Source organism: Bos javanicus, chromosome 6 (assembly GCF_032452875.1).
Source record: "Bos javanicus breed banteng chromosome 6, ARS-OSU_banteng_1.0, whole genome shotgun sequence".
Taxonomy (NCBI): domain Eukaryota; kingdom Metazoa; phylum Chordata; class Mammalia; order Artiodactyla; family Bovidae; genus Bos; species Bos javanicus.
This window is the reverse complement of record NC_083873.1, coordinates 17,932,257-17,946,041: the sequence shown is the minus strand read 5'-3', so window position 1 is coordinate 17,946,041 and position 13,785 is coordinate 17,932,257. Positions and strand designations below refer to the sequence as shown.

The 13,785-nt window shown below is 40.4% G+C and overlaps 1 protein-coding gene across 2 annotated transcripts in view; it reads right to left on the bottom strand.

Moving 5' to 3' along the window:
- Positions 1–13,785, bottom strand: part of PAPSS1 (3'-phosphoadenosine 5'-phosphosulfate synthase 1) — a 112,414-nt gene that overhangs the window by 16,262 nt on the left and 82,367 nt on the right. For both annotated transcript variants that reach the window (XM_061419443.1, XM_061419444.1), the window contains exon 11: positions 2,537–2,766. In XM_061419443.1, the coding sequence (XP_061275427.1) occupies positions 2,537–2,766 (230 nt within the window). The remainder of the gene's footprint in view (positions 1–2,536; positions 2,767–13,785) is intronic.

Below are 13,785 nucleotides of genomic sequence, written 5' to 3'. Positions count from 1 at the left end.
AAGTCAATATCTAGCTTCAAAGCGTCAAAGGACAGGCTGACTCTTGCTAGAGGTTACTGCAGCTGATGACTTTATGTTGAAGCCAATGTTCATTGACCATTCCAAAAATCCTAGTGTCTTTAAGAACAATGCTAAATCTACTCTGCCTCTGCTGTATAAATAGAACAACAAAGTCTGAACAACAGCACATCTGTTTACAACATGGTTTTACAGAGTATCTTAAGCCCAATGTTAAGAATTTCTGCTCAGAAAAAAAGATTCTTTTCAAAATACTGACACTGTTCATTGACAATGCGCCTGGTCACCCAAGAGCTCTGATGGAGGTGTGCAACGAGATTAATGTTACTTTCACGCCGGCCAACATTGTGGATAAAGGACTAATTTCCACTTTCAAGTCTTCTTATTTAAGAAATACATTTTATAAAGCTGTAGTTGCCACAGACACTGATTCCTCTGATGGATCTGGGCAAAGTCAATTGAAAACTTTCTAAAAAAGGATTCACCATTCTAGATGCCGTTAAGAATATCTGGGATTCCTGGGGAGAGGTCAAAATAACAGCATTCACAGGAGTTTGGAAGAAGCTAATTCCAAACGTCATGGGTGACCTGAGGGGTTTGAAGCTTCAGTGGAGGAAAGAATTGCAGATGTGGTAGAAACAGTAAGAGAACTAGAATTAGAAGTGGAGTCTGAAGATGTGACTGAATTGCTGCAATCTCACAATAAAACTTAAATGGCTAAAGACTTGCTTCTAATAAGCAAAGAAAGTGGTTACTTGAGATGGAATCTACTCCTGGTAAGATGCTGTAGATTTTTAAATGACAACAAAGAATTTAGAATATTACATAAACTTTAGCTGATAAAACAGCAGCAGGGTTTGCGAGGACTGAGTCCAATTTTGAAAGAAGCTCTATTAAACAGGATTGTATGTTGCAGAGAGCTCATTAGTGAAACAGTTGATGGATGTGGCAAACTTCACTGTTGTCTTATTTTAAGATACTACCACAGCCCAAACTTCAGCAACCACCACCCTAATCAGTCAGCAGCCATCAACATGTAGGCAAGACCCTCCACCAGCGAAAACATCACAACTCACTGAAGGCTCAGAGGATGGTTAACATTTTTAAGCAATAAAGTTTTTTAAATTAAGGTATGTAAATTGCTTTTTTAGAAATACTGTTACTGTGTGCTTAATATACTATACTATATGTAGACATAACTTTTATTTGTACTAGGAAACAAAAAAATTTTATGTGACTTGCTTTATTGGGATTACTCACTTTAATTTCAGTGGTTTGGAACTGAACCCACAGTATCTCGAGGTATGGATATTATCTATAGATCAGATCAGATCAGATCAGATCAGTCGCTCAGTCGTGTCCGACTCTTTGTGACCCCATGAATTGCAGCACACCAGGCCTCCCTGTCTATCACCAACTCCCAGAGTTCACTCAGACTCACGTCCATCGAGTTGGTGATACCATCCAGCCATCTCATCCTCTGTCGTCCCCTTCTCCTCCTGCCCCCAATCCCTCCCAGCATCAGAGTCTTTTCCAATGAGTCAACTCTTCGCATGAGGTGGCCAAAGTACTGGACTTTCAGCTTTAGCCTCATTCCTTCCAAAGAAATCCCAGGGCTGATCTCCTTCAGAATGGACTGGTTGGATCTCCTTGCAGTCCAAGGGACTCTCAAGAGTCTTCTCCAACACCACAGTTCAAAAGCGTCAATTTTTCGGCGCTCAGCCTTCTTCACAGTCCAACTCTCACATCCATACATGACCACAGGAAAACCCATAGCCTTGACTAGACGAACCTTTGTGGGCAAAGTAATGTCTCTGTTTTTGAATATGCTATCTAGGTTGGTCATAATAAAATGTTGCCAGTCAACAGAAGATAGATACATGCTCAATATTACCAATAATTTGCATGAAAAGGTTGTTCATTTTTTGCTCCTTCTAAGATCTTTGAAGAATGAAGTTGCACTCTCAGTGGTCAGCATACCCAGTGAGCTGCCATTCACTGGATCTGTGACAGTACAAGAGTATTTGAACTTTGTATGCCTCAGCTTACTACCAATCTACAAAATGGGGATAACTGTACCTACTTCACAGGATTAGTATAGGGCATTAATTACAAGTATTAACTTAATACCTATAATGCAATTAGGAGAGTGCCTGTCACACAATGACTGCACAAATATTAGTCAAACTCTCTTATTACTTGGATCCCTTGCACTTACTAGCAAAATCATCGCTGAGTACTTGGACTACTTCTATAAGACAGACAGAAATGTCATCACTGCCTTAACACTTTCCCAAGAAAATTCCTAAGATCATGAACCATGAAACTAGACTCAATTTTTATTTCTACTTCTAAAGTATTGAGAAATTAGTTTCTTTGGTTTGCCCGTCTCTGAAACTAGTACAACAAAGCCTGCCACTGGTCAGCTGTTGTAAAGATAAGGCAGTACATTAAAACCCTAGGAGCAGCTTAGAACACAAGGTGTTTCACAGATTTATGCAGAGAATGTAAAACTTACTGCTCAGAGTCATAGTAGTCCATCCGCTTCTTTTTCTTGTTATAAGCGGCAACTCGAAAGGGAACGATCTCCAAGGTGATCAGGCCCGGGGCCATGGTCAGCACTTTGGCGCCATGAGTCGGCTCATAAAGATCCTTCCCTGTTTCTGGATGGGGCATGCCAGCAGGGTCTCGGCCAACAATGTAGAAGTTGGCTCCCGCAACCATCCGTGCTCTGCAATGCCACTGGACCTAGAATAGAAATGGTCACATTAGACAACCATGATTTCATGACCAGCACTTAGAAGTAGTAAGTGGATAATAAATGTATATACTTCCTATATAATCAGTATCTATCAGCAGGAAATCTCAACAAATTAAAATCATCTCGGGAAGCCAGGAAAAAAAAAAAAAACACCTGGCAAGCCCTCCCCTTCCAAAAAAATCTACAAGTATATATGTATATGGATCTGGGAAGCATAAGACAAGGTGTTGGCTGTGACTTAACAGCCAGCTGCTTTCAAAGGAAGCTCTGTAGCCTATACCGTCACATTGACTCACTGTGTAAAAACAAAAATTACTTGGTCTAACACCTAGAACTATAGAAATGTAGAAGTTAAAGTAACTGGAAGAGAGCATCATTCTCATTAAAACAGGAAGGAAGTGAATCCTCAAAGGTTAAGTGACTCGGCCAACAGAGCGTAGGACAAACCCAGGTCCACACACTTGGTCTTCGTTTCCTGTCAGTGTACGGCTCCATTATTTAGTGATTTACAAAACCATCTCAGTTCTATGTGAACAGAGACATAAATGATGGCCACTGCATATCATTTCATTTTATCTCTCTTGATAGCCTCTCTTCTACCAAGTACTTTATTTTTATATCAACATAGTTCAGAAAGTCCAGGAGTATGAAGGCAACCCCATACCCTATATTTGAATAGGTCACCCTGAGGATTTTCAACTTTTCTAGTTGTTTCTACTGATATTTACCTCTATATTTCTAAACAGTACGTGTATACAGTTGTAACTTGACTGTTAATTTTAGATATTATATACTGTCATCCCTCCATATCTGTGGATGCTCAAGTCCCATAGTCAGCCCACCGTATTCAAGGTTCTACATCCATGGATTCAATCAAGCACAAATCATGCAGTACTGTACATATTTACTGGATAAAAACCTGCATAAAAGTGGACCTGCATAGTTCAAATTGGTCATGTTCAAAATTGTAATATAGGCATAATTTCCACATGATTATTTACTACTATAAAAGAAGATATTTGGCTCTTACTCCACTGTCTTCATTCCCTATCCCATTTATTCAATAAATACTGTGGTATCAATACTTTGGTGAAATAACCATTTATCTGTAAAATGGGGATTACAATTGTATTTACTGGATACAATTTTTAATAAAATTAACGTATGAAAAAACTGAGGACTTAGAATAGAACCTGGCACAGACTAAGTACACCATAAATGTTAGCTGTTATCATCTTTATTTTACTCCTCTCCTTGTACAACTGTTTTTCCTAGAGTTAATAATTGCCTTAATTCGTTTTCTGCTTGCTTAGTTTTCCATAGACCTTTGTTTCTATATACCTTGTACTGTCTTTCTTCCTAAACACACAGTTTGATACAATTCTCAGTCTCCCCACCACTGAGTTCTGACCAAAGAAATGAAAGCCAAAGTGATGTGTGCCACTTGCAGACTTGGATCATTACAAAGCCTCCTGAGCACTAGCCTAGTTTGCTTTCCTCATGAGCCAGCTGAAGAGAAAGGACCCAAGGCCCTGTAACTACCTCTTTTTCCACTACAGTGTTACTTCTGCTTGCAGTGAGCTGCAGTAGTTCTGTATGCACCAGATGGCAAAGCATGAAGCCACACGACCTTTGTTCTCCACATACACCACCCCTTCCTCCATTCACCCCAGATTCAGCTCTTCATGAAATATCTGCTCATTTCCCTCTGCCCCTTCGCAGCAGACACACAGAAGAATTCCACTTGTTCAGACTCAATTTGTATCAAGGGGTCAGTCAGCATCAAATCATCAATTAAGTACTCTGCAACTCCACTTAAATGTAAAATCTTTTCTGCCTCATGAAAAATAGCTACTGCTTACAGAGTTAAATTAAAAGGGCAGTCTAAGTTTTCTGAACTTAGGTGAACTTACTTTGCTCATTATATATTTACGTCTGGATGCCTAAATCATTCAAGTGCCAACTGGTCAATAAGCCAGGAATATATTTCAAAAGCATATTGGTGACGTGGGCCAGTTATAAGTCTGCCTTATAAAACTGTCAGAAAATGTAATTGCTTCTCTGACTTCTTTTAGAAGGTATATGAGTAAATTACATGTAAACACAACAAACATGGAGTCAGCTTTCCCCTGCAGGTGACCTAAATGGTTTCAATGTATATTTTAATGAATGGTTCCCTTATGAGAAAACTTTATGATTTTTAACAGCCATGAGTAAGCAAATCAAATGTCATTCTTCCAAGAAAGCCTAGTGTGAGTCAACTTATAACCTACTGAACAGGTAATATGTTTTAATGAAGTGAATGCAAGTCAGCCATGGCCACTGGTATCTGGTTAGGAACGTAGGCTTTCAAGTCAGGCTGTCCTAGATTTGAATCCTAGCTTTGCCCCTCACTGATGGAAGGATCTTAAGCAATTTCCTTATACAAGCCTCAGTTTCCTAATTTATAAAAATGAGAATGATAACACGTAATGCATAAGATTGTTGGAAGTTTTGAAAGTACTCAGGATACTACCTGGCCTTCAATAAAGGAAAGTGGTTATTACTGCCACTATTACTATTACTCTGTGAAGTATTTCCTGACCATCACAGTTGAATTAATTGCTTCCTGACCAGAATTTCTAAAGAAAACTCCTTTCCTCTCTGAAGAAGATGACATGCTGCCCAGAAGATGGTTGTTAAAACCCAGAAAGAACTGTCTGTCTATCCGGCAGACTGAGGTCAGGATGTATTCCTTATCTTTTTATGCCACTGGCTAGCATAATTATCAGGAAACTGAATCCATACTGAAGGACTACATGATGATGCCTAAAAGTTTTCTATGAACCCCTATAAGAATCTGTAAATAGCCAACCTAACAACAAATGACTTATTTTCTGCTTTACTTTCATCTGTGTAGCAAAGAACAAACAGCTTTGTCATTTTTTTCTGATTATAAGAGTAATTTAATTCACATGTGGCAAACACTGCTCGTTGCCTCCACAACAACTGATTTCTCTCTGAGCTCCCTATTACTTAGTGACAGAAACCTCCCCCTAAAGGATGAAAATGCTACGTCCTTGCTTTCCCAGCAATATAGCATGGGTGCCTGCGCAAATAACAATCTCTTGGGAAGCTGTCTAGAGGATTCCTGACAAACTTTTTTTCCCCATTAATAAAACTCTCAACTTTCACTTACCTGAAATGTCTTCCCTTCACCTTTATTTTTGCTTGACTATAGAATTCTCGATTACTAGACATGTTTCTACTTTTTTTCTCTCTTGAAAATGCTACTCCATTGCTTCTAGCTCATAATGCGCTTGAGAAGCCAGCCATCACTCTCATTACTCCCCTACTGTTCCCTCTTCCTCTCCCCATCTCTCTGCTTTTAAGGTTCCTCTCTATCATAAATTTTCAGCAGGTTGGCTACTATGTACCTAACTGTGGTTTTCTCTGGGTTTATCCTTTCTTATATTTACTGGGCTTCTTGAATTTGTAGGCTGATGTTTTCCACCAATTGCAGAAAACTTACAACCACTTTTTTTTTTTCCAAAAAGTTTTTGTGCCACATTCTCTCTCTCTCTTTCAGAACTTCATTCATACATATGTTAGATGGCTTGAGATTGTCCACAAGTTACTGAGGCTCTGCTTGTTTTCTCCCATTTATTTTCCTTTTTCAAAAAATTCCTACAGAGTTTTAAAAAACTCACTGACCTTTTTCTTCTGCCAACTCTAGTCAGCTTTTAAGTTTATCCAATAAACATTTCTGTTTCAGATACTATACTTTTTTAGCCCTTAGTTTTCCACTTGATTTTTTTCAGCTTCCACTTTTCTGAGATTCCCCATCCAAAGACAATATTTTTGTTTAAGAAGCTTCAATGGTCTTATTTGTTAATTTCAACATCAGCATCATCTAAAGGTACGCTTCTAGTGAAAGTTTTTATTCTGGATTATAAATCACAGTTCCTTGCTTATTTCCAATAATTTGTTGTATGCTGGACTTGTGAATGATTTGTGTTAAGGACCCTGAATAATGCTGTTCTCGTTTAGAATGTTAAGAGCCTGATTCCAGCAGGCAGGTAATTTACTGGCACGTCTTATCTTTTTGAGGCTCAATTTTAAGCTCTATTGGGCAGGTTCAGTCCAGTTTTTTGGACCAATTACCAACCTACTGCCTTTCAACTCCAAATTCACCCTTAGTATTTGCTGAGAAAATGGATTGAAAACTAGGCATTTCTCCTTCACAGTGAGCACAATGTTAAATCAGCAGAGGGCATTAGAGGGACAATGCAGGAGGAAGGATGTGTAGCGGTACCTGAATATGGGGCCATTTGGTGGCACAGGGGTCCAGCAGCAAACCCAAAGTGCACACTCCTTCGACAACCTCAAAGCCCTAGCCTGAGTCCAGTGATCACCTCGCTACAGTCCTCCTAATGCAAACACCAGTGCACTCCAAGCCTCCCACTAGCAGCTTCCTGACTCCCTCTGCTTACTCACCTATCCCGCTGTGCTAGACTGTGCCTCAGAGAGTTGCTTCCTGCATTAATTGCTACATGGGTATCTCACAGTGTGCACCAATCTGGCAGCAAGCCAGCTCCCAATGAATGCTGTGACCCACTGAGCTCACCAGTCTTTAGCCTCAGCTAGCCTGTGAACCTGGAGAAGGCAATGGCACCCCACTCCTGTACTCTTGCCTGGAAAGTCCCATGGATGGAGGAGCCTGGTCGGCTGCAGTCCATGGGGTCGCTAAGAGTCGGACACGACTGAGTGACTTCACTTTCACTTTTCACTTTCATGCATTGGAGAAGGAAATGGCAACCCACTCCAGTGTTCTTGCCTGGAGAATCCCAGGGGCGGCAGAGCCTGGTGGGCTGCTGTCTATGGAGTCGCACAGAGTCGGACACACTGAAGCAACTTAGTAGCAGCAGCAGCAGCAGCCTGTGAACCAGAAAGAGGGTTGTTTCCTGTTATCTGGCATCTGGCACACTGTTATGAACCAGTGTGGTCCAGAGAGTCCACTCAATTTCACCATCCAGTGGGAAGAAACCATACCTTTTCCAATGAGATCTGAAGCCCAGCCTTGGGGAGAGGATCCCTTTTCCAATTCTACCCTTCCTTTGGTAATCTCCCTCAGCCCTAGGGTACCCTTCAGAGTTCACTCTGCATTTTTTAGTTACTTCTCTATTAAAGTTCAGAGAAGGCAATGGCACCCCACTCCAGTGTTCTTGCCTGGAGAACCCCAGGGACGGCGGAACCTGGTGGGCTGCCGTCTATGGGGTCGCACAGAGACAGACACGACTGAAATGACTTAGCAGCAGCAGCTATTAAAGTTTAACAATTCTTTAAACTTCCCCTGTCCAATTCTGTGTGATTTCCCACTTACTGACTGTAAACAAATTGATAACACGCTTTCTGGACAATGTGGCCTATTTTCCAAAAGCATGTGTTTCTGGTGTCTTAGTTGCATATCTAAGATGTTAACAAGATTTCTCCACTTTAGCTAGGCTGCAATGTCATCTTTCAACAATGAATAACCTCTAGTACCTTCCATCCACTCTCAAACTTATTGTAGCTACTCTCTACCAGGCCTCAGAGTCTTGCCCTGCACAAATGCAGGCCAAGGAACCCTGGGGAACACCCTCACATCTTCTCTTGTCCTGAAAGTGAAAGCATTAGTCACTCAGTTGTGTCCGACCCTTTGTGACCCCATGGACTGTAGCCCACCAGGCTCCTCTGTGGAATCCCCATGGAATTCTCCAGGAAAAAATACTGGAGTGGGCAGCCATTTCCTTCCCCGGGGATCTTCCTGACCCAGAGATTGAACCCAGGTCTCCCGCATGCAGGCAGATTCGTTACTAACTGAGCCACCAGGGAAGCCCTGCCTTAGTTCTGTGCTGCAAGTCTTGTTGCTTCAGCAGCCCTGAAACCCAATCTCTGCCTTCTTAGCTCAACAGCTATATTTATGCAATGGAATACTACTCAGCCACAAGAAAGAATGAAATCCTGACATTTACAACAACATGAATGTATCCAGAGATTATCATACTAACTGAAGTGAATCGGAGAAAAACATTTAAAAGATATCACCTATTGTGGAATCTCTGGCTGCATCCCTTCATTCTTTCTGGAGTTATTTCTCCACTGATCTCTAGTAACTTCCTGATGTTCAAGCTGGTCTTACAAAAGGCAGAGGAACTAGAGATCAAATTGCCAACACCCACTGGATCATGGAAAAAGCAAGAGAGTTCCAGAAAAGCATCTATTTCTGCTTTATTGACTAGTCCAAAGCCTTTGACTATGTGCATCACAATACACTGTGGAAAATTCTGAAAGAGATGGGAATACCAGAACACCTGACCTGCCTCTTGAGAAACCTGTATGCAGGTCAGGAAGCAACTGTTAGAACTGGACATGGAACAACAGACTGGTTCCAAATAGGAAAAGGAGTTCGTCAAGTCTGTATATTGTCACCCTGTTTATTTAACTTATATGCAGAGTACATCATGAGAAACGCTGGACTGGAAGAAACACAAGCTGGAATCAAGATTGCCGGGAGAAATATCAATAACCTCAGATATGCAGATGACACTACTCTTAAGGCAGAAAGTGAACAGGAACTCAAAAGCCTCTCGATGAAAGTGAAAGTGGAGAGTGAAAAAGTTGGCTTAAAGCTCAACATTCAGAAAACAAAGATTATGGCATTCGGTCCCACCACTTCGTGGGAAATAGATGGGGAAACAGTGGAAACAGTGACAGACTTTATTTTTCTGGGCTCCAAAATCACTGCAGATGGTGACTGCAGCCATGAAATTAAAAGACGCTTACTCCTTGGAAGGAAAGTTATGACCAACCTAGATAGCATATTCAAAAGCAGAGACATTACTTTGCCAACAAAGGTTCGTCTAGTCAAGGCTATGGGTTTTCCTGTGGTCATGTATGGATGTGAGAGTTGGACTGTGAAGAAGGCTGAGCGCCGAAGAATTGATGCTTTTGAACTGTGGTGTTGGAGAAGACTCTTGAGAGTCCCTTGGACTGCAAGGAGATCCAACCAGTCCATTCTGAAGAGATCAGCCCTGGGATTTCTTTGGAAGGAATGATGCTAAAGCTGAAACTCCAGTACTTTGGCCACCTCATGCGAAGAGTTGACTCATTGGAAAAGACTCTGATGCTGGGAGGGATTGGGGGAAGGAGGAGAAGGGGACGACAGAGGATGAGATGGCTGGATGGCATCACTGACTCGATGGACGTGAGTCTGAGTGAACTCTGGGAGTTGGTGATGGACAGGGAGGCCTGGCGTGCTGCGATTCATGGGGACGCAAAGAGTCAGACACGACTGAGCGACTGATCTGATCTGATCTGATTGTGGAATCTTAAAATACTGGTACAAATGAACTTACTTACCAAATAGAAACAGACTCACAGACATAGAAAACAAAGTTATAGTTACCAAAGGGGAAAGGGGAGGGGAATAAATTAGGACTATGGGATTAACAGACAGACATGACTATATATAAAATAAATAAGAATGTTCTGTATAGCAGTATATTCTGTATTGTTACTATATTCATTATCTGGTAATAAACCTATAACGGAAGAGAATCTGAAACTAACACAAAATTGTAAATCAAATCAAATCAAAAGGATGGGAGAATAATAACAATTCACAGCCAGCAATTGTCATTGAAAAAAATCGGTATTTGTTTCAGAATTCCCTCCCCAAGTACATTTTTGCAGCTAATGTTTTTTTGACTCCACATAACTTACTTCAACAATGTAAGCGATACAAGTAAGAATTAAGTTTTGCTACCCAATAGTGCTAAAAGGGGAGTATTCACAATTCAAATTATAATCAGTTCTCAAATAATATTGATCTATGCAAATCCTGTTATGGTTCTCCCTGCCATCCATCACAGATTAAGATATTGTGCAACTAACAAACCAAAAATCAGTGACATATAGGAACCAAAATTACTTATCTCCATACACAGAATATTTACAATGTAAACACTTTAGAATTAGAATAGTTCTTGAATCATTGCAATATGATGTTTAATCCATGCCCCTTTTTATAAACATAAAAGTCTCATTTGCTCCCTGACTCCATTAGAAAATAGTTACCTATCATCTACCAAAATCAGATTATATTATTTGTAGCCAAAGATGGAAAAGCTCTATGCAGTCAGCAAAAATAAGACCAGGAGCTGACTGTGGCTCAGATCATGAACTCCTTAATCCCAAATTCAGACTGAAATTGAAGAAAGTAGGGAAAACCACTCGACCACTGAGGTATGGCCTAAATCAAATCCTATACAATTATACAGTGGAAGAGAGAAATAGATTCAAGGGATTAGAACTGATAGAGTGCCTGAAGAACTACAGATGGAAGTTCATGACATTGTACAGGAGACAGGGATCAAGACCATCCCCAAGAAAAAGAAATGCAAAAAAAGCAAAATGGCTATCTGAGGAGGCCTTACAAATAGCTGTGAAAAGAACAGAAGCGAAAAGTAAAGGAGAAAAAGAAAGATATACCCATTTGAATGCAGAGTTCCAAAGAATAACAAGGAGAGATGAGAAAGCCTTCCTTAGTGATCAGTGCAAAGAAATAGAGGAAAAAATAGAATGGGAAAGACTAGAGCTCTCTTCGAGAAAATTAGAGATACCAAGGGAACATGTCATGCAAAGATGGGCTCAATAAAGGACAGAAATGGTATGGACCTAACAGAAGTAGAAGATATTAAGAAGAGGTGGCACAAATACAAAGAAGAACTGTACAAAAAAAGATCTTCATGACCCAGATACCTACAATGGTGTGATCACTCACCTAGAGCCAGACATCCTGGAATGTGAAGTCAAGTGGGCCTTAGGAACCATCATGACCAACAAAGCTAATGGAGCTGATGGAATTCCAGTTGAGCTATTTCAAATCCTGAAAGATGATGCTGTGAAAGTGCTGCACTCAATATGCCAGCAAATTTGAAAACTCAGCAGTGGCCACAGGACTGGAAAAGGTCAGTTTTCATTCCAATACCAAAAAAAGGCAATGCCAAAGAATGCTCAAACTACTGCACAATCGCACTCATCTCACACACTAGTAAAGTAATGCTCAAAATTCTCCAAGCCAGGCTTCAGCAATACGTGAACCGTGAACTTCCAGATGTTCAAGCTGGTTTTAGAAAAGGCAGAGGAACCAGAGATCAAATTGCCAACATCCACTGGATCACCATTAAAGCAAGAGAGTTCCAGAAAAACATCTATTTCTGCTTTATTGACTATTCCAAAGCCTGACTGTGTGGGTCACAACAACCCATGGAAAATTCTTCAAGAGACGGGAATACCAGACCACCTGACCTGTCTCTTGAGAAATCTGTATGCAGGTCAGGAAGCAACAGTTAGAACTGGACATGGAACAAGAGACTGATTCCAAATAGGGAAAGGAGTACATTAAGGCTATAAATTGTCACTCTACTTATTTAAGTTATATGCAGAATACATCATAAGAAACCCTGGGCTGGAGGAAGCACAAGCTGGAATCAAGATTGCTGGGAGAAATATCAATAATCTCAGATATGCAGATGACACCACCCTTATGGTAGAAAAAGAAGAACTAAAGAGCCTCTTGATGAAAGTGAAAGAGGAGAGTGAAAAAGTTGGCTTAAAGCTCATCATTCAGAAAACTAAGATCATGGCATCTGGTCCCATCACTTCATGGCAGATAGATGGGGAAACAGTGGAAACAGTGACAGACTTTATTTTAGGGGGCTCCAAAATCACTGCAGATGGTGATTGCAGCCATGAAATTAAAAGATGCTTGCTCCTTGGAAGAAAAGTTATGACCAACCAAGTCAGCATATTAAAAAGCAGAGACATTACTTTGCCAACAAAGGTCCGCCTAGTCAAGGTTATGGTTTTTCCAGTAGTCATGTGTGGATGTGAGAGTTGGACTATAAAGAAAGCTGAGCGCTGAAGAATTGATGTTTTCGAACTGCGGTGTTGAAGAAGACTCTTGAGAGTCCCTTGGACTGCAAGGAGATCCAACCAGTCCATCCTAAAGGAAATCAGTCTTGAATATTCATTGGAGGGACTGATGATGAAGCTGAAACTACAATACTTTGGCCACCTGATGTGGAGAACCAACTCCTTTGAAAAGACCCTAATGCTGGGAAAGATTGAGGGCAGGAGGAGAAGGGGACGACAGAGGATGAGATGGCTGGATGGCATCACCGACTCAATGGATATGAGTTTGAGTGAACTCCGGGAGTTGGTGATGGACAGGGAGGCCTGGCGTGTTGTGGTCCATGGTGTTGCAAAGAGTTGGACCCGACTGAGCGACTGAACTGTACTATACTGTATCCTCCGCTCTTTAAGCTACCTAAGATTTTGGTAAATTTAATTTTCAGTGGCTTCTGAGAGAAAAAAAAATTATTTTTCAAATTTAAAATTATATTACATCATAATGTTATAAATCTGGACTATACCACATAACATATAACACCACTAGTCCTATACCTTCTTCCTACCCAACGGTGGAGAAATTCCACTGTCCTAGAAACCTGGCAGATTAAGCACATAATATTTTCAATTTTGTTTAATTAAAAACACTGAAGATAACAAACAGAACATTTAAGTCCCTACTTAAATCACCTATTTCTTTATACATTTCACATCAAGATTTTCTTTAACTATAATGAAGTCTATTAAAGTAACCACATCATAAAGCCAAATTCATATATTCAACTGATTTGTGAAAGAACTTCAGACACGGAAGCTGTTTTTGTAATGCAAATTTTCTTTTCCAAATTGTCAAAAAGGTACTTGTCTTAATGCTACAAAAATTCTTTAAAGTCAAACCAATTAACTACTTTTGTTGGGTAAAAACATCCGTATTTTCATTCATCTCTTGAATTTCACGTTAAAATTCCTGCACATCTTGGTTATACATTATCACAACACTTTAGTATTAACCTATTTTCTTGAAATTCCCAAATCTGAATGGTCTGCCTCTTGATCTCTCAATGGCAAGAATG